General features: G+C 44.0%; 1 protein-coding gene across 1 annotated transcript in view; it reads left to right on the top strand.

Annotated features, from left to right (window-relative positions):
* Window positions 1–27225, top strand: part of LOC126210022 (interferon regulatory factor 2-binding protein 2-B) — an 82106-nt gene extending 54881 nt beyond the window's left edge. Inside the window, exons 2-4 of the mRNA XM_049939126.1 lie at window positions 20181–20441; window positions 21361–21704; window positions 23153–27225. Coding sequence (XP_049795083.1) covers window positions 20181–20441; window positions 21361–21704; window positions 23153–23272 — 725 coding nt within the window. The 3' untranslated portion in view covers window positions 23273–27225. The remainder of the gene's footprint in view (window positions 1–20180; window positions 20442–21360; window positions 21705–23152) is intronic.
* Window positions 27226–27887: the final 662 nt, after the last annotated feature.

Genomic DNA, 27887 nt, shown 5'->3' on the forward strand with positions numbered 1-27887 from the left:
CGTGTGATTGCTTTGGGCTATCCGAAACATACAGGAGGCGGCGTGGATTGGCCTCCCTATTCGCCAGACATGAACCTCTCTGACTTCTTTCTGTGGGGACACTTGAAAGACCAGGTGTACCGCCAGAATCCAGAAACAATTGAACAGCTGAAGCAGTACATCTCATCTGCATGTGAAGCCATTCCGCCAGACACGTGGTCAAAGGTTTCGGGTAATTTCATTCAGAGACTACGCCATATTATTGCTACGCATGGTGGATATGTGGAAAATATCGTACTATAGAGTTTCCCAGACCGCAGCGCCATCTGTTGTTGAAAATTGTAACTACTGTAATTTCGAAAGTTTGTCTGCCTGAAAATGTACTGTTGTCCCAAGCATATTGCAACAAACGGTGTATTTCTATCGCTGCTCGTTTAGTTTTTATTGCCGTTTCAAATATACCGGTCATTTTTGAAACACCCTGTATATACCGATACTGCGTCAAAATGTAATGGAGTGGAGAATTCTTCTCTGTGGAGCAGTTCTAAGGTCACACCCAATATGATTTAGCGGTGTCTTAACGCCTTAAGGCTTAAGGGATAAACTGATATCCCATTTGCTGTTCACTCCCACACAACTGTGTGTGTTGATGCGTTTTCCTGTGTCATCGGCTGTAATGCGGTGAACAGTTGAGAGAGTATAGCTTTCAGTCGGCTGTTGAGGTTGCCCAACAATTTCGCAGCAAGCCTTTGGCAGATCGCCAGCGCGCAGCTGTATCCCGTCCGCTGCCCACGCCCGTTGAGCGTACATGCTCTCTCTCTCTCTCTCTCTCTCTCTCTCTCTCTCTCTCTCTCTCAGCGGCTGGTATACTTGAACTTGACGCTTGGGGCCCGCGTAGGGTGTGCGGGCGAACTTTCCAGCCATTGGGCTATTGCAGTCGAGGTGGGTTTTCCTGTTGCTACCAGAGTAGATCGTAATTGTAATTGCTCGCTGCGGATATAAGTTCTTACTCATGTCACAAACATTCAGAGGTACCAACCACTGCTCCTCTATCGTTACGTAGTGGACTGTGAATAGTCTGTTTCCTTCGACCACCGGCAGGATGATTCGTCATTATCATCGTCATCATCCTTGCAAAAATTAAGCCGTCGATACTGTCTCGTGCCATTTCTTTTATTGTTCAATCTAGAGATCTTCCACTGTGGGCGTGGTAGTGTACCATGAATTTTGGAATCCTCTTTGGAACCATGCTTGATAAGTTTTCTCGAATTGTTTTCGTAACACGCTTTCTCCAATTGGTTTCGTAGTTCGTGTATAATGTGTGATGGGTTCTACTTGTAGGTCGTTAGACACATATTCATTCTTTTTGTGATTCCATGCTGTGCAACTACCTATCAGTCTGAATTTCATTTCTCAGATTGTGTCTTTTTCACACCTTTTGCCGCTATTGTTCCAGCTTCTTTGCCAAAGCACAGTACAGAACAGGTCTTGAAATGGTCTGGTAAAGTCGTTCTGTGGTGTTCTTCTTTACTGTAGGTGGTTTCATTACATTTGTAATGATTCTCAAAGTTTTTGTATAGCTGATGGCTTTTTCAGCTAGGTCTTATTTCATCCGGACGGATAGTGTACGGCTTAAATATGTGAATGCCTTCAGTCATTCTTGAGTTTTATTTTTTTCAAACATATTTTTGTTTGTGCTCGGTATTTTACACAGAGGGTCATTTTTTTCTGTGTTGATGTCCACGCAGTATTTCTAGATATAACACCTGTGTACAGAACACCGCAGGTCATCTTCAGAAGATTCTATAAGATTTTAATTATCTGCCAAAAGTAAAGCACGTAGGTTTGTATGTTTTATTTGAATACAGTAGTGTGGCAGTTGTCTACACTTTTTTATGATTGTATTCGTATAAATAATAGAGAAGTTTATCAGAGGTACTCCTGTGTGCATTCTGCCCCATTCTGATAATCATCTCTCTTTCTTGACACAGATTAAATTTGTTCTGTAAATTTTGTATATATTATCGATAGATGGCCGGAGAACACAAATCATCTGCCAGAATATGTAACAATTTGTTTCTGTTGACAGCAGTTTTGAAGTCGATAAAGTCAATGTGTGTTTCTTGATTGAAATCTGTTTTTATGTTATGTATTAAGTAGATTCAATGAAAAATACCCATCACCCTTGATCGGTTCATAATGAGTACAGTTTATTTTTGACGATGTTGCTAAAATTGGAATATGCCGAGTTCAGTAAGCCTCTTCCTCGGTATTTATCACAAGTTTTCACGGTGTTTAGTATGAAGACTATAGTCGTAGTTTAATACTGCCCACACACTTTAGTTTTCGCAGTTTGGGAGAGGTAGTGACGAAAGTAGCCGAAGGCTGAATTCAAAGTGCTTTGTGGTTAAGACGTTGTACTAGTATTTTGTTGTAGCGGGATTTAGTCGCCTTAAAAGTCATCCAGTTTCACTTTCTAGGTAATTTTGCAGTACCAAATAAACGGAATTTCCTGAAGTGTCTGCGAAGGTCACGACTATTCTCTGTCCCCAGCATTGCCCAACTGAGCTGTTATTCATTCTGATAATGGTCTCGGATGTCGTCAGGATGTTACACACTCCAACATTCGTCTATTTCAAAATGCCAAGCAAAAGATGAGTTTTCACTGAGGCACCGCCTGAAAGTGAAGAAGAATCTGACCTGTCAGAAATAGTGATTAAAAAAAATTCTCCATGTATTTCAGGAGCATGTTATTATTTGGAGCTGTAACATTGGCAGAATACTGAGTAGGACAGTGACTGGAAGAGCATACCTCATGTGCATCATACCCTTCCTAACAACGTGCTGGATGACCACTGGGTCCACAGGCTCAAGTGAATCCCCCGCCCCGTGTTTTTTTTTCTTTTTTTTTTAGTTACCGAAGCAACCATCGCCGCGCCCCATTTTAACACATTTTCCTGATTTGCGGTGACTAATCAATCGAATCTGATCCGCATCGACTCCCAGATGGTATATATGTCTATGATGGAAGCATAAAATAATCTACACATCGGCATTAACTCATATGACGACGTAAAATCTTTCAATTGGTCCGACATAGTATTTTTGTTTTAATTAAAAGGGCTTGCTGAAAGGTAACAGCCCAGAATTTTTAATATGAAAATTCTTAAAAGTCCGTAAAGAATTATAAAAGACATCAGACACAGTGATGAAGCAAGTCTATAATATTAACTGGTCACGGATAGTGAGTGAACTCTCGGTGTAAGATTAGTAGGTAGCATAAACATATATTAGAAGACTTATTGTACCTTTGAAATTGAATGCTACAAAGGTACAGGCGCACTGTAAGCAACAAATCAGGTGCCTGAAAGGCATGGGGCAACAGAAGCAGGAGCGGCTACGTCACTGCATCCAACTGATAACAACAAAACGAGCAGTAGACGCTCATTCCGCCAGCGGTAGTGCTACAGTTCGAAATTAAAGATCAATACACTGGCATCTGTAACGGTACTCATATTCGTGCATACAGTAAATTTCCTGAGGTGAAGTGTTGCATACATGGCAATATTGGTTATTGTGCAGTGTATCTCAATCGTAACTTCGAAGTTGTATATACCTAGCAGGACTACCACTCTTGTAACAAAGGATATGAGGAGAACTGTGGGGATTGAAAGGTATGAGAGAGGCACTGGCAGAGAGGTAAAGCTGTGAACCGGAACTCTGTCGGTAAGATCATTGCCATGGTGCCGTTTTAATGTTCCCGGAAGTTCCGTAGACATATTTCCTCACTTAGTCTAGTACTTCCAGCTCCACTACTTTTTAATATGTCAGCGTATCATAAGGTAATTGCACTCCCTCCCAGACATTCAGCCCAACCGGTAAATTGGAAAATTAAGTCTGACACAGGTTTCTGCAGTGCGTTGATGTTAATGGCCTGTTACTTTTTCAGCTACAGCACTGATAGTATTCTAAAAAAGTAATCTTTCTGGAGGCTCCAGAACACATGAATCCACTCTCACAGTTCCAAGATCTGCCTCGCGATTGGCGATGCATGGCCTCGAAAGTGCGGAGGACACTTAGAGTGGAAGGGGGCTGCGACTTGTCCTTGTGTTGGTGGTACGATGCACCCGTGGTGAAGGAAAACCCCGGCATAATACTAGAACGGCGTGCCCCGCAACGGGATGGACTTGTCCGTTGGTGCCAAAAATACGGCGCTGGTCAGTATCTCCGCGCTAAATTTAAAGGCCGACCCGGAGCTACGCGCACTGCCCGAGGGTAACTCGGACAAAGAAGCCTTCCAGGGCACAGCTGTACCTCAACTTACATATACAGTCGACTCAAATGACGATACAGATTGATTCAGTTGGACTAGTTGGTAGTACAGACTAATTCGGATAAAGCATCCCGTATAACATGTGTCCAATTTTTATTGTTTACAGAAGTACAGCTATTAGAATATAACACAAATATTAACTGGTGTTACGTAAGTCAATGGTTTAACGGTAAGTTCACTATTGGTTTTAATAAGTTCCAAGTGAGCCAAAGCTACTCAGTCATGAAACGAATCAGTACAAGGTCACAGGATGATTAGAAAATTTATAAATTGAAGATGAAGCACGAAAAAATGAGGCTTTACGGGAATTAATGACACATTACAGCAAAAATGTTGTCAACTACTGGTAGGAACTAAAGTGTAGGACTATGCCGAAAGGAAAAATTTTAAATTCTATTTGAAGACATTGTAGACAATCACACAATTTTTTTCCACATAAACTGGAAGCGTATTGGACATGAAACCTGCTTAATAGTGGACACGGTTCTGTAAAATAGTCTTTTCGTCTTCATTGAACATGGCAGTGTGGAGACCCGTACTCAAAAAACGCAGAGCCCGTGTTCCAGTGCGAGTAGAGAAATATCAGTTTCTCGAACTTATCTCAGGTGATGACCACGAGGGTGAAATTACAGAACTTCTGGCTTATGGAGTAATACTAAATTTTCTTCTCTCTTCCGGCCCGCCTCTGGAATAGGAGGTTGCAATTGAAACTGGCAGTTCATTAACTTTTTTGTAATGCTCAGATATATTTTAGCACATTTGTGCCAACATTAGTAAATGCTTTTATTCAGTTTCGTACAGTGTAAACATGTGTAAAGAACGAAATTTACCTCCAAATATTTTTATGCCTATTGAGATGATTTCAGTACTTTGTAGAATGTCAAGTAGTTCTAGTAATTGCAGAAGGCATAAAAGTTTAGACGCGATTTCAGCCCAGTAATCACGTAAAACATGGGTGCATTTTACAGAACCGACCAAGTGTCCACAGAAGACATTGAGTGCTGAAACATTGGGCATTGACAAGAACAGTTGCCCGCGTAATAGATGCGCCTGATTCTAATAGTTTAATCAACAAACATGTCTGCTGTGTATAGCGTAAGACCATAATTGTACACCATTTTGCCACGTACTGTACGATGACATGCTCGAGTGCAGATGTAGAGCCGCGAGAAGGCCCTCACGTAACGCGCAAGATGGCTGCGGCGGCGCAATGTGAGTCACGCGGTCGCTGGCGTCGCGCGTGACGTCACGCTCGGCTGCCTCCGCCGCGCCTCGGCGCCTGGAATGCGCCGCCAGCCCGTTTCGTTTCTCATGGCTCGCCACGCCTGGCAGCCTGCCCGCCGCGGGCGACGTAGCAGCGTGCCACTCGTTTTCTCCTCCCCTCCCCCCGTCGTCGGTTTCTTTCTTTTTTTCGTGCCCCCTTCCTTTCCTCCACGTCCTTTCGTGTCCCTGCGCCGCGCTTAACGAACGTTCCCGGCTTCCCCCCCGTCTGGCCTGCAGCGACAGCGGCAGGGCACGTAGCCAACGGACGCGTCATGCGGTGTTGCGCGATCGCGCCGGCGGCGTTGCCACGTTGGGTAGCGGCGAGCCGACGCGACAGCAGGCCTTTGTGTGTGCGAGCGTGCGTGCCTGGCTGCTTGCGTGGCGTGAGTGGGATAATTCATGGCGTGATACGGCTCCGTTTCTCACGCCAAGCGCGCTACGTCCCCCACTCCTTTCAGCTTACGCAATCTGAACTATACAGCTACGAAGGTGTAATAATTCTTTTGTCCAGAGTTCAGTTTTTTGTCATGAAATTGCGTAATATTTCGTTAACTAACAGGGGTTCGATGTCAGCATTGATCGGAACGCAACACGGTATAGTTTATTATATCCGAACGTCAGTCAGTAAGTCTCCATATCACATAAGTTCGAAAGTAGTTGAAGCAGTTCAGAACATTACATCGGAGTCGCCCTTTATGTTACTGGGAAACACGTTTGTTCTATTTGCATCAAATTTACTCCCGTGTGTTTTGAAATAGGTCTACATGTGAACATGTTTTCCGTTGACGAATATTTCCTTCGCAAGATCGTTGCTGTTTCATAAAATAACTTGTTGTGTTTGCTTATCTTAATTTAGGAATTTTGGAAATAGATTTTAATATTAAATGCTGTCTCTTAAAATAACGTGTTGTGTTTGCTTATCTTAATTTAGGAATTTTGGAAATTGATTTTAATATTAAATGCTTTACTCGCAGTGTCGTGAGCGTGAACGTAACATGCGTTTATAGCTGATCTCGATTTCTTTACTGTTATCATCTTAAGCCGTTTAGGAAAAAAAGTTGGAAGAGGGTTGCTAAGCGATTTTTCGGCTATAAAAAGGTTTTTCTGGTGAAAGTACTACGCTTGAAATTGCCTGTTTAATAGTGATACATTTTTAAAAGTATATATTGTATGTGTCGGACGTTGTCAAGGCTGAACAGAATTCTAATGGAGTGGGACGCTCGTCGAAAAGACAAGACGAGAGTGGATTCTGATCGCACGACCAGTGAGAACGCAGACTCTTCGGCCAGTACTCCGCGCATTCACACAGTCGCATTGTTTATTGACTGCCGTGTGTAGTTGGGGTTGCCATAACGAACATTAGATCAAAAATGGCTCTGAGCACTATGGGACTTAACATCTATGGTCATCAGTCCCCTAGAACTTAGAACTACTTAAACCTAACTAACCTAAGGACATCACACAACACCCAGCCATCACGAGGCAGAGAAAATCCCTGACCCCGCCGGGAATCGAACCCGGGAACCCGGGCGTGGGAAGCGAGAACACTACCGCACGACCACGAGATGCGGGCGAACATTAGATCGATAAATTATTAAGTATAAGCGACTCGCTGCTGTCGGTATGTTTAAAAACTCAGTTAATTGCTTATCGATCTTCCGTGAATTATGCACACGCTGAACAGTAAGTAACTAGACTTGATGAAGTCAGGGTACGAATAACTTCTGTTGCTTTACTTTGGAATCGTGTTACTACCGTAATTGTCTTTTCGATTACCATTCTATAGTTCGATTAGCTGCAGAGGAATAAAAAATCTATTTTAAAAGGTATTAAAAGTATTTTTCCACTATGGTTTAAACCTGCTCTGCTAAACGGTAGGTATGATAACGGAGACCAGGTCAGACATAGGCGGTGTTTTGTTGTCTCGGCCATTCATTAAGAGCTATGCTGTCTGACATAACGGCCAGCTTTTTCTCTCTGTGATAGTGCTATTTACAACTTGCTGCTGTGACTCGCAACACTGGCTCCGATAAGATTATAGCCCCATAATCAGTATTTCCCCTTATGTTTGCTTCATTCTTGAACACCGTGCACTGTTTGCAGTGATGCGTAGTCAGTATTTTAAACTGATAAACGGCGGAATCGACAGTGTTCCCTATCTCACAGAAAGCATAAAACAAGCTTGATTTTTGTTGCACCATATTGATGTGTGTAATAACATGACGTAAGGGTAGCGCGAAAAAAAGGGAGGGGGGAACCAAAAAACGGCGGGTATCAGGCGCTTTCGTATACAGTTTTAACTTCGCAGGAACTTCAGGCTATTCTGCCCTTGCTCATTCCAGTTGATTTCGTGCCCCTGCATGGGCGAACAAGAGTGTGTCAAATATATAGTTGGTTGGTTGTTTTGGGGGAAGAGAACAAACAGCGAGGTCATCGGTCTCATCGGATTAGGGAAGGATGCGGAAGGAAGTCGGCCGTGCCCTTTCAAAGGAACCATCCCGGCATTTGCCTGGAGAGAGTTAGGGAAATCACGGAAAACCTAAATCAGGATGGCCGGACGCGGGATTGAACCGTCGTCCTCCCGAATGCGAGTCCAGTGTGCTAACCACTGCGCCACCTCGCTCGGTAATATATAGTTTAAGTAATTTATTTATTGGTTATTCACTAGGGCATTATCGATCTTATGGCTACTCCATAAGCCGCATTCAATTATTTTTATCTAATGCGTTGGATGACTATTCGACCTATTTTTGCTGCGTCATCTTGATTGTTAACCCGTCTCGGCTTCTGGGTTCTCCTTTTCTCCACGGTTTCTGCAAACTATGATATATTAGGTTCTGTCCTCACACACTTACTATACAGCTCAACCTTCTCCCCTTCAGCAGTTTGTACAATTTTAGTCTGAGCCTACATTCACTGGTATCATCGTCGATTACATGTCCTAAATATTCCTTGATAATTTTGCTTCTAAACGTCAACAGTTCATCGTGTTTCCTCGTATTTTTTCGTAAACGTTCACACGTCACATCCATTGATGTTTCCTTAAGAATACAGGTCATTATTTGAATATAAAGTTTTCCAGTTTCTTTGCAGTCTCATTGCGGAGTATTTCCAACAAGTTCAGTTGTTGCAACTTTGGGGACGTGACTTTCCAAATTCACGGCGCTTCACATCCACCACTGGTGTATTTTGTTGTGAGTTAATCTGACGCTCCACGTGTAGTGGAGAAGACCGTCAATAACAATCCCTTGTTCCCGCAGAAGAGACAAATTTTCCCTCCAGAACAGGATAGAATGCTGTATGGCTTGAGTACTAAAGGCGATGGCAAGAGCGCGGCGGGCGTAGTCGCGTGCGATGTTGCCAGGTCGTCGGCGTTCTGACGTCTCGAAGCTTCGTTTAGCTGTTCCTCTGCGTCCATCGCAGTGGATCACACAGAGAATACTGCCGAGCTCAGTCTTCTGGCCGGGCCGTTCGCAGCTGTCGAAATTTTGCACATAGAAATGGCATTGTCAGGTACAATCAAATTCTTTAAAACGTCGTAATTGTAATGTAAGCAACACGCTGTTCCGATTACCCGTTAAACTGTCGTTACTCTTTCCCCGACAGGTTTAGGGACACCCATGTCGCCCAAGAAGCGTCCACTGTGCAGTGGATACTGAAAATTCGTTATTCACTCCAACTTTAGAAAAATACCTTCTGCTGCAGCGTTATCTTGGTTTTCCCCTGTCGATGCCAATCTCTCTTCAGTTCTGGTAGCAGTGTCCTAACGTCTTGTGTAAATGTATGCACTGCATAACGAATGCGTCCAGACTTTAAAAGACGAGTACTAAAACTGTTGCTACGTAGATACAGGAGCCATCATAAAATAAACGAAATCCTCACGGCGACGTAGCACATATGCACTTCATCGTTGAGAATGTTTGCACGAGGAAGTGTTTGTTCCACTGTTAATAGCGAAATGAGTCTGGGTACAAGTGCTGTGAGTTAGTATCCATTACACATTCTGGCTTTCTTCAAACTCAGCGCTTTGCGAATGTGGAATCACAGAGATGAGGACCAATTGTTCTTTGGTAATCGAAGACAGCAGTTTTCGCCTTTGGTGACGTTAAAATGTTCTGTTCCAAACCCTCCACTGACGCTCCAGGCGACAGGAGACTACAGGAGTATGCCGGCCGCTGGTGGACAGTCTGGAACCGCGCGACCGCTACGGTCGCAGGTTCGAATCCTGCCTCGGGCATGGATGTGTGTGTTGTCCTTAGGTTAGTTAGGTTTAAGTAGTTCTTAAGTTCTAGGGGACTTATGACCTCAGAAGTTGAGTCCCATAGTGCTCAGAGCCATTTTTTAGACTACAGGATGTACAAGGAACATTTTCGCTTCTTGTGTGCAGAAAAATTAAATAGTAGTTAGACGTAGGCAATCAGATACAAATTTGTAAATTTGAATCTACTTGTTAGTGTGCACAATGCAGTGAAGTGCAACTGACTTTTGTAAGACTTGTGCAGGAAATATATTGGCAATATTTGTATCATTAACGTAAATGTATTTAGTTATCCAGTTATGTAGTGTGTACTTCCCATCACGACTTTATCTATTTTACTCTCCACTTTGTTTTAATTGACCAAATGCGATTACATATAGTATCTAATTATGAACCTTCATTATAACTAGATATATATCACCATGTACTACATAAACCAGCTAAAAAAAACTGTAAGAGTTAAATGCTAAAAAACTGTGTGAAGATAGCTGTGTAGGTAGAGATGGAAATGAGCGTTTGACGTCATTGGCCTTGGTGCAGGTCTTCTTACATTAGACGCCACATTGGGCGACCTGAGCCCCGGATGGGGATGAAATGACGATGAAGAGCCCCTGAGCGGAGAAAATCCCCGACCCAGCCGGGAATGAAACCCGGGTCCGTCACGCTGACGATTCAGCTTTCGGGGCGGAGTGGGTAGAGATAGAAGCCAATAAATGAAAAGAACTATCAGTCACCGTAGTGCACGGAAGCGAAGTCGCCATTTCTTTGTTTGAACAAACTGAAGTTTGAACCGCATTAATGCTCAGGTTTGGTGCTTATAAGAGTGATCAGCTTTTACCCATTGCCGACAAAGCAAAGGAACAACAGTCGCACTGGGGAAGGAAATCGGCCCTGTCGATTATGAGTGCCCCGGCGCATTTCTGGAAATATTAGTTCCATTATACTTACATTTCTTTCTTTGCGAGTAGTTTCGCGATCGGAGGCCCATTCTCAGTTCATGTAATCAGCCAAATTTCCAGATGTAACCTCAAAGAAAAGTCTCGCTCTAACATATTGGACAAGGTTACGGGAAAAAATAACTTGTGGGATTTGCTTTAAAGCGATGAAAGCTAACACAAAAAAATGGTTCAAATGGCACTGAGCACTATGGGACTTAACTTCTAAGGTCATCAGTCCCCTAGAACTTAGAACTACTTAAACCTAACTTAACCTGAGGACAATCACACACATCCATTCCCGAGGCAGGATTCGAACCTGCGACCGTAGCGGTCGCGCGGTTCCAGGCTGTAGCGCCTAGAACCGCTCGGTCACCCCGGCCGGCGAAAGCTAACGCAGTAATGACCCTTCTGACTTGGGCGTATAAAGTTTTTCAGTAGATGCTTCAACGTCTGTTAAATCATACGACGCAAAACCGAAATCTGAATCGCCGTACGAGACTGTGAACGGCTATTTGCTCGAATGCGTGTGTAGCTTTTCAAACCATCGCGTCAGCTCTCGCTAGCCTCTCTGCTCTGCGACCTTTCCTGCCAGCTCGGCTCACGCTCCGTTGTTCTTAACCGCAGTCGTTAAACTTAACTGCGGAGCAATAAAATGCAGTGAGCAGGGTAGCTGCCGCGACCTACCGCACTGAACAACGCGCGCCTTGCGGACCCACTGAGGAGCTGAGGGGTGCCGCCACGTATAACTCTACCCCGGAAACTTTCACCTAACAGCGCCATTGTTCCGATACTCCTGGCTGCTATGGGAGGGCGGCGAGCGAAGTGCAGCACGCTACGTTGTCAACACCAAACAGCGGGTTGCCTGGTAGGACTGTTCATATTTTTAAAAACATATTATTTTTCCGCCTGGCCCCTGACGTAGCCGAGCGTTCGCGATGTACATGGTGACAAGTCGTGTGATACCTCCTAATACCACCTTTTGCCCGGTGTAGCGCAGCAACTCGACATGGCACGAGCTTAGCAAGTCGCTGGAGGTCCCCTGCAGAAATATTGAGACATAGCCGTCCACAATTCCGAAGGTGTTGCCGATTCACGATTTTGTGCACGAACTGAACTCTATTGTGCCCGTCAAACGGTCAGTAGGATTCATGTCGGGCTATCTGGTCGGTCAAATCATTCGCTCGAATTGTCCAGAATATACTACAAATTAATCGCGAGCAATCGTGTCCGGATAGTATGGCGCATTGTCATCTATTAAAATTTCATCAATCAATGGCTCCAAATGATATCCGAGTAGTCGAACGTAACAATTTTCAGTCAATGAGAGGTCCTGTTGGACCAGAGGACAGCTCCACCAATGCACTGCACTTTTTATCAAATCGCTATTCCATGAATTTTGTAACCTCATTGTATGTCGGGTGAGGCAACTAGTATGGCGTCGCAAGCTCTTTTTTTGGGGGGGGGGGAGGGGGAGGGGGAAGGCAAAGTTCAAATGGCTCTGAGCACTATGCGACTTAACTTCTGCGGTCATGAGTCGCCTAGAACTTAGAACTAATTAAACCTAACTAACCTAAGGACATCGCACACATCCATGCCCGAGGCAGGATTCGAATCTGCGACCGTAGCGGCCGCGCGGTTCCAGACTGTAGCGCCTTTAACCGCTTGGCCACCACGGCCGGCGGAGGGGGAAGGAAGGGGTCCGCATTTCCAGTGGGCTAATGACGGAAGCGCAATGAATGAGGTAGCAAAAGGGTATATAGATGTATTAACCAATGCTATTTTGTGTCCAATGTTTTTTTTTTTTTTTTTTTTTTTTTTTCGTAGGTCGAACAAACCTGACGCACATGTCACAGCAACGCTACACGTTGAGCGAACGTGGCAAAGTAGAACGTGCTGATTACTCGGTGCCAAATCGGGCGAATGAATTTAGAGCAAACGTGCAAAATATGTACATAATTGCTAGACTGCTTGAAATTCCTATCATGTAAAATTAGAATCCAATTAAAGCACTTTCAGCAGTTGACATTAGCTAATGTTCCAATCTCGGTAGAAGCAGCGGAAGCTATCGGCTTAATCCGTCCATCCAGAACAGTGTAAATGAACAATATGAATTACAAAAGGAAATAGTGAAGAAATTATGTAGTACTAAAGAGCTGTTAGCAACTAGCAGGTACGGCTGTAGAACAAATTATTCAAACTAAAATAAAAAAATAGTTCTCCATGTAGTACACGAAACTGACTCACTCCTATCTCTATACCTTCATGGGGAATTAACTTTTTTTTTACGTTTATTGCGCAGTTGAAGATCAGTTGCCTTGCGTTTTTGGAAGTAGTTGTACATTAATAGTTTTATTACATGATCTTCATTATTAGACACAGATACTGTTCTTCCGCAAACGTGCCCCCCGTATAAATCATCTGTGGGGTTTCATTCGTCAGTACTTAACAACTCATCATTCCCCATACGCTACGAAGCGAAAAGTCCACTCACCTAGGCCAACCGCCGAAAACATACAAATAAATCCGAAAACATGCCCCGTCCATCGAAACGCTGGGAAAACCTCAGAATTCACGTAAATAATTGATTCAGGAATGTTTTCTGTTGTAGGTATTTTTTTTTCCAAAATAACTCGTATCTTTCCTAAGCGCTGTATCTGTTGCGCGTTGACTGCTAACAAATCGTCAGGTGAGAAGCTAAAAGCGTGCGTATGTTGGTCGAAGCTGCTGACTAGTTTCCGGGAGTGTCGGATAGCTGCGCTGGCATGACGCCAGCGCTGACGTGGTCGCTCGTGCGTGAGTTTACTGCTGTGTGTGTAGGCCTACTGCTGCTGCTGCATGCGTTGGAAGTGCGGGATTTCGGCGCTGTCAATAAAGGTATTGCTCATGTGCAGACTAAACAGGGAAGCGGCAGATTGCTATATTTGTGAAGTAGAAGTGGGGAAAATCCTTCTGGTAAAGAACTTGAGAAGCCATTCAAAATTAACTACTGTATAGAATCGTTTATTACTGTCCAACACCATACCATCACAGAAACAGCCGTTGTCAAGATTTGAGGAGTGAAATACACGGTTATCCGCAGTAAGGCGTTGCTGAGATGGGACGTAGCATGGTATCAGCTGCTATTTGGACTGTGCACACCCGCGGAAAGCAGCAGTTGGTAACGGTGCAGGTTTGGCCGGGTCCTGCATTAGCATAGAGCGACCTTTAGCGGCCGGTTCCCCTGAGGTCGGCCGGACCTGGACCGGTGAGGTTCCCCCTCTCAACGCGCCAGGAAAATCCCCGGTCCCTAGCCCCCAACGTCACCAAGACTTCCATCTAACCGACCGCATCCACACTACATCCTTGTTAACTAGATGTGCGTCATAATTGTCGATGACGTTCGATCGCGATTGCTGATGTTCCCGCTACAGAAGAGGGAACAGTAACAGTAAGGTACTGACAGTGAGGCGACAGATGTGCTCCGGGTCAGACCATTCTGACGTAGCCTTCACGCCCTTCTCCTCCCTCTTGCAATCAATACCTCACTATGATGACGTATCAAGGCCGGAGGAGAAGTCCTTCACCATCTTGCTTCATATAAACTGTGCTGTTACATAAAGGTGGAGCGTAACGTCCCCATTTGACTGTAAGATTCGCCATCAGACAGAGCCGTAACGAGACCCAATTTGACTGCTGTAAGCGCACTGTTAGCCTAGGTGAGGTGGTTGGTGGGAATACATTCACCTATAAAAATGGAATAGTGTCGATCAGTATTGTCTAACTCCTGAGCACTGGCACCGTTAATGGTTGATAATTCTGCTCAGTGCGTCTTGTACAGAAGCAGGAGCAAAACGCGGAACTATCGTTCACCGAAATTCTGCCTGTGAAATCTAAGTAATACTTTTAATCGCCGTGTTACCCCGAGATAACATGTATTGTAGCTGAAGTTAATCTACGCCGACCATCCTCATGGCCGAAAGTCTGAGAGTGCGCGTAGAAACTTAAAGGTAGCTCCGTCTTATAAAATACACCGTAACTAAAGGTCCCTGCCATCAGCACCAAAGTGCACACACGTGAACAAAGGTTAATGAGGGAGTTTGTCGTTCTATTACGTTACTACACAACTCGTAAACTCACATAGTGTAGCGGCACTCTATCTGGAGGCAGCTTGTTCGAACCATGGTGTTCGCAGAAATTTTCATCGCCACTGTTTACCTGGTGATGATAAGACCGATGGTGGCAGTGTTGCGGTTTATATTGGAAAACCTATCCCCCGTGTCTCGTCCAGCGGAAGGTATGTGACTGTTGACGATCCTACAGTCAAATGGAGATTTTTAAAGCCCCGACGACACCCTTTAAGTATTTTAGCACTCTGTGATTCTACATGGCATGTGAGAGGAAGACGATCATAAACAGTTTTTACGAAGATTCCCAACGTCCGATGTAGTTTACAGGTTTACTAAAGTATTTACTTTCAATGTCAGTTACACTTTGAATTCAGTGACAGTGGAAGAATTGTCGGCGTCGAAGAAGATGCAAGCTGAACGAACAGCAACAGCCCAAGTTTCCACGCTACACAGCGAGCTGCCGCAAAGCAGTTTGACGCACGGCAGCTCAGAAATAGCGACGGCTCAGTTGATTTTAGGCTGCGTGGGCGTTAGTGGCTTCCGCCTGGCACGGTTCTGCAGGTGCCTTAGCAGAGCTTAGGTTTCATAATGCGTGGTCGTGTACCCCAGGCACTTGTTGATATTACTGGCAGACGCTGACTTAAGGAATGAATACTGGCGCCTTCAGTAATGCCGCACTGATGCTTGTGCACTGTTTCGGGTGTTTCCATTGCATTCAGATTTTTTTTTTTTTTCGTACACCAGTGGGCGTTCGTACAATCGACGACGAGGCCACCTAGACGACACGAGAAACTCCGCATTCGAGGGCTGTAGAAATGCCGGGACATTCCATTGTTAAGCTAACACCACGAGTTGTTGAATGTGATTCCGAGGTAAGCTGTATTTGAGGATGTAATCTGAGGACTTTGCCTCCTTGGCAGAAGACTGCCAAAGCTCTGCTGGCGTGGGCGGGGCATTACGCTACAACGCCTGCTGTCACTGAATCGCAGAGTGTGGACTCTGAACTGCTGTGTGGTCTTATTTTCTCTGTGAAACGTTAGATCCGCATGAGCTCTAAAGTATGTCATTCTGTCACGCAGCGGCGTTCGAATAGTTAAGGGCGTGTTTATTATATGTGGAGTAAATTGTCTAAGACTAGGGTGACAAATTGCTGTATTTTGTTTTGTCAGTAATGCGCTGTCGGGATTCGGAGCGGGCGCATCAAACATGTTAGAAAAGTATATAGCTCGCCAAAACACACACCTGTGATAAGCCACTTGATCTGAAGATCGCCGATTCGAATTCAGTAACAGTCGGTATGTCTTGTCGCAGGGTATCATATATTTCCTGAACTACAACATTATCACTATTGTGCGCTACACTCCAGCCGCCGAAGTGGCACCAAAATAGGAAAATTTGTAAACCAGGCAGTGAACCCACGGAAAATGACAACCTCTTTTCGCCTTGCCTGCGAAATAATCTGAATAATATTTCTACCACTCGAATTTGACGTCTCCGCACGAAAAGACGCAGGATCGGCAAGAGTAGACAAACCGATGAACTGCCGTCTCTAGATCTGGATTTGTAATCTAACTTCGCTCAGAAAATTTGCTATTTGCTCGTAGGCTATTGTGCGTAAGCGTGTCTGATGTGGGGGTGGGACGTGGTTCAGTTTTTTACTGATTTGTAATCTCCCTCATAATATAACTACTGTCACACTCACCTTTAGTGTGCCACAGGTGGCGAGAATTATACCTAAATACAGTGCATGCGTATCTATTTGGCCCAAAAAAGTGTTTCACCTGTAAATAAAATTGACTAAGATGTACGCAAAACGTCATTTCTGCTGCTGTTAAGAAATGTTTTAATTTCCATTAGCGTCATGTTAGTAAGTTGAGATACCTAGGATAACACAGAGTGCATTGGTACACATGAAAATGTTCTCAGTAGCATGTTGTTGCATGCCAAGCCCAACGATACGATTAGTAACATGTATTACAACGATAACAGCACAGTACGAAACACGCCATGAAAAACTTCCAGGTGTATACTCTACAGAATGATTCCGCATGTCCTTGCGGAGCAGCAGCGAGGGAGTATATTATCCGCTCTGTATACATTGGCTCGGAAGGTAAATATTCACATCAAAAAAATGTTTGCGTCATCTCGGTTCCGAGAGTTCCGGAACCTGTGCGGAAAATTGGAATAGAGATCAACATAAACATTATTCCGGCCCTTTTATTGCTCATGAAAACGACGCATGGCATGTTGTACCACTATACAGCGAGACCTTCAGAGGTGGTGGTCCAGATTGCAGTACACATCGGTACCTATAATACACAGTAGCACGTCCTCTTGCATTGCTGCATACCTGTATTCGTCGTGGCATGTTGTCCACAAGTTCATGAAGGCACTGTTGGTGCAGATGATCCCACTCCTCAGCGGCCTAGATTTCTCAGAGTGGTTGGTGGATCACGTCGCCCGTAGACAGCCATTTTCAATCTATCCCAGGCATGCTGACCAGTCTAGTCGAGCGAGGTCGTTATCCTGAAGGAAGTCATTCACAACGTGTGCACGATGGGGCGCGAATTGTCGTCCATGAAGACGAATGCCTCGCCAATATGCTGCTGATATGGTTGCACTATCTGTCGGAGTATGGCATTCGAGCATCGTACAGCCATTACGGCGCCTTCCATGACAACCAGCGGCGCACGTCGGCCCCACATAATGCCAACCGAAACTAGCACGGAAGCTCCACCTTGGTGCACTCGCTGGACAGTGCGTCTAAGGCATTCAGCTTGACCGGGAGGTTGCCTCCAAACACGTCTCCGACGATTGTGTGGTTGAAGGCATCTGCGACACTCATAGGCGAAGAGAACATGATGCCAGCCTTGAGCGGTCCATTCGGAATGTTGTTGGGCGCATCTATACCGCACTGCATGGTGCCGTGGTTGCAAAGATGGACCTCGCCATGGACGTCGGGAATGAAGCTGCGCATCACGCAGACTATTGCGCACAGTTTGAGTCGCAACACGACGTCCTGTGGCTGCACGAAAAGCATTATTCAATATGGTGGAGTTGCTGTGAGGGTTCCTCCGAGCAGCCATGATCCGTAGGTAGCGATCATCGACTGCAGTAGTAGCCCTTGGGCGGCCTGAGCGAGTCTGTATCTCCTTCATGTCCGAACAACATCGCGTTGGTTCACTCCTAGATACCTGGGCACTTCCCTTGTTGAGAGCCCTTCCTGGCACGAAGTAACAATCGCGATTTAACCGCGGTATTGACCGTCTAGGCAAGGTTAAACTAGAGACAACACGAGCCGTGTAACTCCTTCACAGTGGAATGACAGGAACTGATCGGCTGTCGGACCCCCTCCGTCTAATGGCGCTGCTCATGCGTGGTTATTTACATCTTCGGGCGGGTTTAGTGACATTTCTGAACAGTCAAAGGGACTGTGTCTCTGATACAATATCCAAAGTCAACGTCTATCTTCAGGAGTTCTGGGAACGATGCAAACCTTTTTTTGAATTGTGTATTTACTGCTTGTGACGTCACCGCGACACCTGCACAGCAGCCCAGCGGTCGCGGGCGCTCATTGCATCCGTTTTGCTACCGGACAACTGTATTGCGACATGGTTCTAAATACTAAGTACTGTATCACACCCGCATTCCAGCAGAGATATCAATGTCATCTGTGCAAACGACCAGATTTGTTATTTGCATTAGCGGTTGGGTCGGTTGTTGTGTGCGTGGGGACGTGTTACGTAGGCGAGGGGGAGGCGGTGAACTGTGCCTCGTCAGATAAGACGAGCCTGCACGACGCGTTGCGCAAGAGCACGTAGGCGCGACGTGTCCGCGATAGCAGTCGGCAGCGGCAGCGGTGCTGGCCCAGCCGTATTATTAGCCCTCCACGACCTTGCCTGGGGTCACGGCTTGTGACGTCACCGTGGCCACCTGCACAGCATTCTAGCGGCCGGGAGCGCATACGTGCATCCGTTGTACTAACCGATACGTGGTTCTAAATAATGGCCGACATTTAAGCTCGACCTCAGCTGAATCTAATTATTGACATATAAAAAGTGAAAGTTACTGTAATATGACAGTAACCTTATTCATTTAACGCTTTCCTCCGGCAGTGCCTCCAACATACTGTGCGTACCTTCGTATCAAGCGTTTACGGAGGTAGAAATTGCGTTTTAAATTAACCAAGGCATTAGAGTTAATCGAATCACATTACTATCTCTTCAGTAGCGGTATCTGTTACTTAAAATAGCGTGTCGTTTTCAGAACTAGGGCGTCTACGGAGTGACTAAGCTCATGAGTTTGTTCGCGTAATGTTGGTCGTGACAGGAACAAAATACCAGCTATCAGGGGTAAAATATTAATTAGTGAAATGTTGTGTTATTTCAGTATATAAAATTAAGAAGAAAAAAGAGAATTGCATTGCCGTGTATGTTGGGAAGGTATCATATATGCAGGCCTAGAGCGTGATAATCCAGCAAACACTGTCCCCCACCCCCACAAAAAACAAAAAAAAAAGATATATGTTGGCTGTGCGGAGTTCGTCTGTAGCGTAGCCTGTGGTCAGGGTTAGGTTCGAAGGTAAAAATTTGATCAGGAGGGTAATTGTCGAAGTCAACAATGGCAATGTGAAGTAAAGTTAATGGCAACAGATTCATCTGTAGTGTAGCCTGTTGTGCAGCTTCTGTTACAAAACATTTCAGTACCTCTGTGACTTTTCACATGATGCACTGTAACGGCTGATTAAAATTTTCACTACTGTCTTTGGACATATCCTCATTACTGGAATAAAATTAGTCACGTACAGTTAAATTGTTCGACATAGCCTTCATCACCATAGCGTTGAGGTAGTTCGCAAGAGGAGACGGAGGAAGTTTGCATGCACCAGTTGTGAAAACTATTTCAGTAACGGACAGCTTTTATCTGTCTTCCTTTCACACACACACACACACACACACACACACACACACACACTTTAAATTTAATAACATAATGAAAAGTATATATAAGATTCTTGTGCCGTGCTGGAAGTAAACAAAATAGTTGGCAATCTTTCAGTTACTGATGTAACCTGAAAATAGCAGAGAAATATCTGTACACATCCTGCTTCTGGCCAAAACCGAATGAACCTGTTGGAAGCGAATTGAGAGTGCTAACTATTAAACCCTCAAACATTTAGTTTTTAGTTATTACTTTGGTATGATAAGACGTTTTCAAATAATGTTTATGCCTTCAGCAGCTGTTTCCTCAGCGATTCATTTGTGCCAGTGTTTTCTGACGAAGTAGTGTTTCTGCTGTTGCAGGATACCCGGGTGTGGCGATGAGCGTGAGTGCAGGTGGAGCGGGCTCTCCGCTGGGTCCGCGCACCAACACGCCTCCGGAGTCTGCGGCTGCCACGGCGGGCGGTGGTGCTGGAGCCGCTGCCCCTGGACAGTCCCCCATGGCTGCTCTCATGTCAGTGGCAGACAACTTGCCACCCGGATCTCCGCGCTCTGCAGGAGGCAGCCCTCCGGGGCCACCGCGCTCTGCTTCCAGGGGCTCCCAGCATTCTCCCAACTCCTCAGGTAAGTTGTCATTTCTTTCTTTGTAACATATGTTCAACCTGTACCACTGAGACAATGTCCTCATTTTTACTATCGGACTTCAGAGAGAATTTGTGATAAACCTTCAGAGTTGTTAGGCCGTGTCAAATTCCTCTGGAAACGTCTCCGCTACTCGACGTCTCGATCCCTGTGCCGTTTAAGAGTTCCACTGGTATGCTCGTGTGCTAATACTTTAATTGATCGCAATTCTGAATATTGTGTTGCACTTCACTACGTTTTCGTTCAGTTGTGCTGCTTTTCATTATTTTTATATGGGTTTTTGTCCATATGTCAACAGTTTCCACAATATTCCAATGTAGTATCTTGCTGGTCTGTGTCACCAACTTGCCTACCATTTTAAATGTTAACTTTCACTACATTTATTACTCACTCTGGCAATAAAGTTACTATGCACACATTATTCTTACTGTCAGTCTTACCTCCACCGGTGGCACGTCACTCGCTCGTTAGATGCTCTGGCAGTTCTACGTTCAGCCTCGCGTCTCAAACCACCGAGCTGCGACACTGCTTATATGGTGGCAATCTGAAGAGTAAACATCCGAGCTCTACTAGTGACACTTCATTCTCGTTAGTTCTGTTGACTTTACTGTGTGGCCACAACCGACACGACAACTTACGTACGTGAAAGAAAAGATCGTAATGTAGTAGCATCGATAGGTCCAATCTCTGGGATATCGGAAACTTAATACATTTTTCCACAAGAGTCCAGTTGTCACTCCGTCCCGTACCACCCCTCTGTAGCTTCGAGAAGGAAGATAAGTTCTCTCTCTCGTGTGCACGCATCAGGGGGTACATTTAAGATCGAGTTTTGGAAGTATGTAGCTGCCTTCACCTAGTTTCAATTTTTCTCGTAAAATAGGCCCTTCAACTGGTGTCTCAGGTTCCACGGGGAGTCGCCGTAGCTCGGGCAGCCGGACTGTGAGCTCGACCACAGTGACCACGTCCAGCGAAGCGGACGGTGCGGGTGCCGGCGCCGGTAGTGGTGGAGCCGCTACCGGGCACGACGGAAATTCCACCGCGGCCTCGGGACCCGGGCAGACGCCGGCGGGGACCGGCGGCAGTGCGGCGGGGACCGGCGGCAGCTCTGCCACGACACTCAAGTGTACGCTGTGTCAGGAGAGGCTGGAAGACACGCACTTCGTGCAGTGTCCTTCTGTTCCACAGCACAAGTTCTGTTTCCCGTGCAGCAGAGAGTCCATCAAGAGGCAGGGTGCAGGTGCTGAGGTAAGTGCTAGTACTTCCCAGCAGTGCCCATTTATATGTACGTGGAACAGCTTATTGCTTGTATTTATATGCTCAGACCTTGCTGTAGCTTGGCTTAACATATTTAATATTTAGGCTTGCCCAGTGGATGTGTTCAGTTTCTCTTGCGTCTGCTGCCAGATCGAGTTTTGTAATTCCTCACAATATTTCATCAAAGCAGCTGTTAGGCATTCTCAGGTGGTGACTGCCGGTTACTGCTAGTAAGTAACAACTCACTCTTGCTACCGAACCGGCAATATGCGGCAACCGCCACCTGATGGTGTCGAGCAGGTGCTTTGGTGAACTGTTGTGGGATTTAGAAAGCGAGATTCGTTAACAGACCTAAGAGATGTGTATCGAATCGTTATTGTATGGCTTCAAAGACACTGTCTTTCAATGAATGTGATAATCTTTTGCGTATTTCTGTTGAAAGTTTATCACATTAGAAAATTTTGGAAAGGGGTGTGAACATTCAGTTCATCAAACTGACATTTTATGCCTCGCTCTATTCTTTATTTCCCTTGTTATTTGTTGTACTTTCTTGTGATAAGAGTTAAGACAAAGGCTTTGATCAGTTATGCGGGAGACTTATAACGAACCCTGTAAACAATGGGGTGACTGTAGTTTATGATTAGTTGTGATTTTTTCCCCCTACAGATAGCTAAGCCACAGCTCAGTCTGGCACACAGGCAGGTTTTGTTTTAGTTTCACGTTCATTGGCTTTGCCAAATCACAGCGAAACTGTTAATATGTGCACCAAAATGTTATGTCACAGAGGCCATTAACATTATGTCACTAGATGAAGCTGACAACTACTATCAAATATTCAACTTGACCCCTTTCTTGTGCTGTTATTTAATCTTGGATATGTAACAACTGGAGAAGCCACATTGACTGTCTCAGTAAAGGCTTCAGTAAAATCTTACTGAAAAACACACATATAATACTCACTCTCATGGCAGATTTTCTTTTAACTTAAGTGTTTCTGTGTAGTCAGCAGAGAATGTTTTGTTGATAAATCAAAATTGCTTTCACACAACAGAACAAACCATGAAAGAACAAAAAACCATAACTTCAATATTAGTAATGTATAACTTTTTGGCCAGTGAAAATTGTTTGTGGTGCTCGGCCCTGTGTGTATGTATGTATGTATTCCTTCTCTGTGCAAGAATGAAATTTGGACTATGAAAAGTGACTTGTCACTCGTCCATCTGTGCTATGCACCCTTCCTCACGCACTTGCTTGGGTGCACTATAAAACAATTAGCTGCCCATAACAACAACTTTTTCATACTTGTAACAACATGCGTTATATACTGTTACATTAGAATAAAATATGGTGATATATCCGTAACTGATATTAGTTGATGCGTCACATGTCAGAATGGAAAGACCTCTTAAAATTCACTTAATGGGCATATGTGTTCACAGGTATACTGCCCGAGTGGTGAAAAGTGCCCACTGGCTAACTCCAATGTGCCATGGGCATTCATGCAAGGAGAGATTGCTACAATCCTGGGCGAGGAGTTCAAGACGAAGAAGGAGACCTAGGGGTACGTCCAGATGCAGAGGGTCAGAACGAGTCGTCGCTAGTCGTTAGCCTCGGCAGGGGCACGAAGGGGGGGCGGCAGCGCCTGTGCCTGCGGAGAACACCCCCGCTGCCGTCTTACTGCGGCTGGCCGGAAGGGGCCTGAGGAGAGCCCTCCCTTGTCTTTTTGGTCTAACGCTGCGGCCCCCCTTCCCTGAGAGAGTGGAGGGGGTACACCTCTATTGTTTGTCCGGTCACTGGAGAAATAATGGGCTGTCACAGAATGGCAGTGTGTCATACTTAACCCTGAAGCTGAGACCTTTTCTAAAAGCAACAAACAAGTAAATCTGCTGATGGAAACAATGTTGGTGATATATTCTCTGAGACCGTTTGTCAAACTGTCTTGCCATTTAGCTGTTCTTGGTGACCATTTTGTGTATATAGAATAACCTTCCATGGTGCGGAAGGGTGTATTTGGAGTCTTCTTGGGAAGGTATTAAGAATTTTCCTGAAATTGTACTGCTGTTCAGAAGTTTTGATAGCAGTTTTTGATTTAATTTGCACGGTGAGAATTACGTCCTCTGAGACTTTTGTCAGAATTGTTTTTAGTCGGACTGACTGTATTAGCAGCGCTTGTATCTAGTAGGGACAACAAACAAATATTATGTATATAGTATAAAAATCAGTCATTAATAAACATATTAATATTCATAATAATAAGAATAACAACTGATACCTTTTTCTGAATGTAAATACGCAGTTTACAGTGCTTCGTGTATTACACATTACACTTACGTGATGTATTTATGCGAGGGACATGCCACAGATTCACTACTCGTGCAGTACCAGGTAGAGGGGACTGTTTTACCCCTCGCAGAATCTGTTCCACTTTTATTGATCTTTATATCGAGCTGCGTAATTGCGCTAGCGCAATTACGGAGTTTTTCTGTGCACAAAAGTACACATCGTGGGGAGTCGTTACAGTGTATATAAATATATCATTTATTGTAAATAAATGAACTGTACATAGTATATATTAATTTCCCTTTATATAGTGTTGCATTGAACTGTTGTAGACTTTTTTAAAATTAAGGCTAACTTGTAGATCTTACACAGTTAAATTTTAACTGTAACATTTCATGAAAAAGGACTGGAAAGTTTGTTTTTTCCCGAAATGATTCCTAGGTACAAACATTGATAAACTCTTTTTGACTCTTAGTTTTTAGCACTAAGCTACTTACTAAGTTTAGGAGTGATTTTTTAACTTGTTTACAAATTAGGTGTGTATTCATCTTTTTGTATACAAACTAATATGTGCTGGACAAATGTATTAGTTCAGCTACTCGTTTGGATTTGAAGGACTGAAATAAAGAGTGACAGTGTTCAAAACAGGGTTGCACAATATTTTTGTGTTTTTTTTTTGTGTGTGGATGTTGTAGCATTTGAGAGTAATTTTGTTGAATTTACTGTGGTTGAATGTGTGTGTGTCAAGCCTTGTTTTATTGTCTGATCTTCGTGAAGTCTCAGCTACATACATTGTTTTACTTTTGTCGAATGTGTATAGTATGTGGATTGTGCTGTTCATTTGACATGTGAGGCTGCCCATTTCTAATGATTTTTATATTATGTTATGTCTCCATTTATGGCTTCAGTACTCTTGTCTCTTCACCGCTTGCAGGCCTGTTATTGTGATGATCATGTTACCTATAGAATCAGAATAACTCTACTGCTGTTAATAAAAGAATGTTCTAAAATATTTACGTATAGGAAAGGATGGCAATTTTATGCAGTTCTGATAATGGCTGCAGATAATTAATTTTATAGATGAGTTTTCAAATGCTTTTAAAATTGTCTTCAGTGATGTATGTGTATGAATGGATAAGAAACTCCTGTTTTCTGTTGTTACTAATATATGCTGCACATTTTATGTGGAGAGGTTCAGTTTTTTACATAATACATATTATCACGTTGTTTTGTTTTGTATAACCTTTTCACAATAAAAAATAGTCATTGCCAGACTGTACAGTGAAGTACTGTAGACTAAAAGTAATTATCACATGCAAAATGTAGGTATCTTTCACACCAGACTTAAATAGCCAGTGTACATCAATATGTTTCAAATATTGAAATAAAGAGATTAGTTGTTTGAGGCAATTCCACAATCTTTGGTTGGTCAAATGAGCCAGTTGATGAAGGGAATAGATCCTGAGGTTATCTCGAGTTCTACAGCTGTGTAAGCCCAATATTCTCTTTCTTTGCTGCAGTACAGTGGACCAGAAGCATCAGAAAATGAGTCTGGCAGCTTAATAGCGATTTTTGCTGTTTGATCGCAGGCAGTCACTGACTGCTTATACGATAAGTTTTCTCACAATATGGCAGACCATTGCTGCCACATTATCAGGAATATTTTGCTTTTCGTTTTTTTTCTGCAGCAATTATTTGTTTTGTTTTTAACTTCCTGTAGCTTTTGCAGTCATCAGCCACCCTTTATTGTGTAGTAGATAACCTTCTTACCCTAGTCAATGCCTGGACTGCAATGTCCTATAAAGGAACTCCAAAACTCGCTGGTGTGTTTTAACAATTAATCAGAATTTGATTAAAACCCTTGTGTAGTAAGACAAATTTTATTAGCAAAACTTAGTACTAATAGTGTCTCTAATGAAAGGTAGTTTTGCAGCAAAACTATCTCTATTGTATAACAAGTAACTTTGTAAAAAGGTAAAGATTTTTTTTGGTCAGTGATAGCTCAGATGGACTATTTTTAATTATAATTGTTACTGAAATGATGAATTAACTTAGATGTTCCTTTTGCCTTGTACAAATAAATATGTTTGCTGTAATACAGCTTGAGTTGAAAATGGTGTGATAAATATGACTTCTAGCTTCTAAACCATAGCCATCTAATTCACTAACAGCTTGTGAAAAACAAAAACACACACACACACAATTTATCCTTTCATTCGCCACTTTGGAAACTTTGGAAACCACACAATGTTTCGCTGGGTCAATCGGCCTCCATAGCTGAGCAGTTAGGTTGGGTCATTCTGCTATGCAGAGGGCCTGGGTTCAGTTTCCAGTTCTGACAGGGATGGTTTCCAGGATGGGAGAACTGGAATGAGAGCACTCAGCCATGTGAAGCCAGCTGAGGTGCCGTTTGATAGAAAAGTAGTGGCTCAGGAAGTTGACAATGGCGAGGAGAGTGGTGTGCTTACCATAGGACCCACCATTCTGCATTTAAATGATGCCACAGCCAGAGGATGACATGTCAGCCTGTTCACGTGGCGGAATCTTCAGGGCCTGTAGTTCTTTTTTGGGCTGGGTTGACAATTCCATTTTTCTGCACGCAATGTTGTTCTGTTTGAAATCAAGACAGCAATAACCATCTTTTGTGGGTTTGGAAAAATGGTAGTGAAAAATGTGATTTGGCTCTGGCAGACTTGTGCGAACTACACCTTCTAAAAGATCACACACACACACACACACAAATTCAGTAGCAGTAGAGGATTAACTAAAGGAATATGTTCTGCTGCATGAATTTTGGAACCAATTAGAAACCGCTCACTGTTCTACTCACTCTCTGGACAGTGACCATTGCAAGCAGTAAATGATTTAGTAGTCCTTCCATCACTATAATGGTGCACACTACAGTTGACTGACACAGTGACTGAAGTCCAAGAAATTGATTCAGTGCTGTGAAGTGATGTTATTACAGTACGTGCAGCATGAATTGCCACGAATAATTTATAATTCTAAATTTATTTCTGAACTGGGTTAGGAATCTGCGTGAGAGCACGGTACTCTACTTCAAATGACCTAGAAGCTATTTAGCAGAAGGAGACAGTGGAAGGAGAAGTGATCTGCATTGAAACCTTAACTTATCATCAGGAGACTAACGTGCCAAATTGCAGGAGAGAGTAAGACACTAGTGTGTAGTCACAGTATGGCGTATAACTGTTGAAAGTGAAAAAAAAAACAATGAACTATTGTTCAGGTGGTGGTTGTTGTGTCTAGACAAGACAGCCTAGACACAATGAGAGGAAGCCGAAAGGCACGCGCTTAAACTCACGCAGGCTTGAGTGAGGTCTGAAACGGGATACGTAATGAATGCTATAAAGAAAAGTACGTAGCTTCTGGAATACTTAACTTTAATCCACATTTGTAGAACATCGCTCTTGATGATACATTAATAGAATCTCAATATCAATTGAATACGGCGCCTTGCTAGGTCGTAGCAAATGTAGCTGAAGGCTGTGCTAACTGTCGTCTCGGCAAATGAGAGCGTATTTGTCAGTGAACCTTTCCTTGCAAAGTCTGCTGTACAACTGGGGCGAGTGCCGGGACGTCTCTCTAGACCTGCCGTGTGGTGGCGCTCGGTCTGCAATCACTGACAGTGGCGACACGCGGGTCCGACGTATACTAACGGACTGCGGCCTATTTAAAGGCTACCACCTAGCAAGTGTGGTGTCTGGCAGTGACACCACAGTGGTGTTATGCAGCATTTCCCTAAAAAAAAATTATGAAAGAAGTGTAATCTAAAGAAATTGTGGTACCCTCCTTCCTTCGTAACTTTTTACTGTATGCCCTTTTGCTACAAAAAACACTCCGGTTTTCAATTTCGATCCTACACATCCGGTTCCT

The sequence above is a fragment of the Schistocerca nitens genome, chromosome 10, assembly GCF_023898315.1.
Source record: "Schistocerca nitens isolate TAMUIC-IGC-003100 chromosome 10, iqSchNite1.1, whole genome shotgun sequence".
Taxonomy (NCBI): Eukaryota; Metazoa; Arthropoda; class Insecta; order Orthoptera; family Acrididae; genus Schistocerca; species Schistocerca nitens.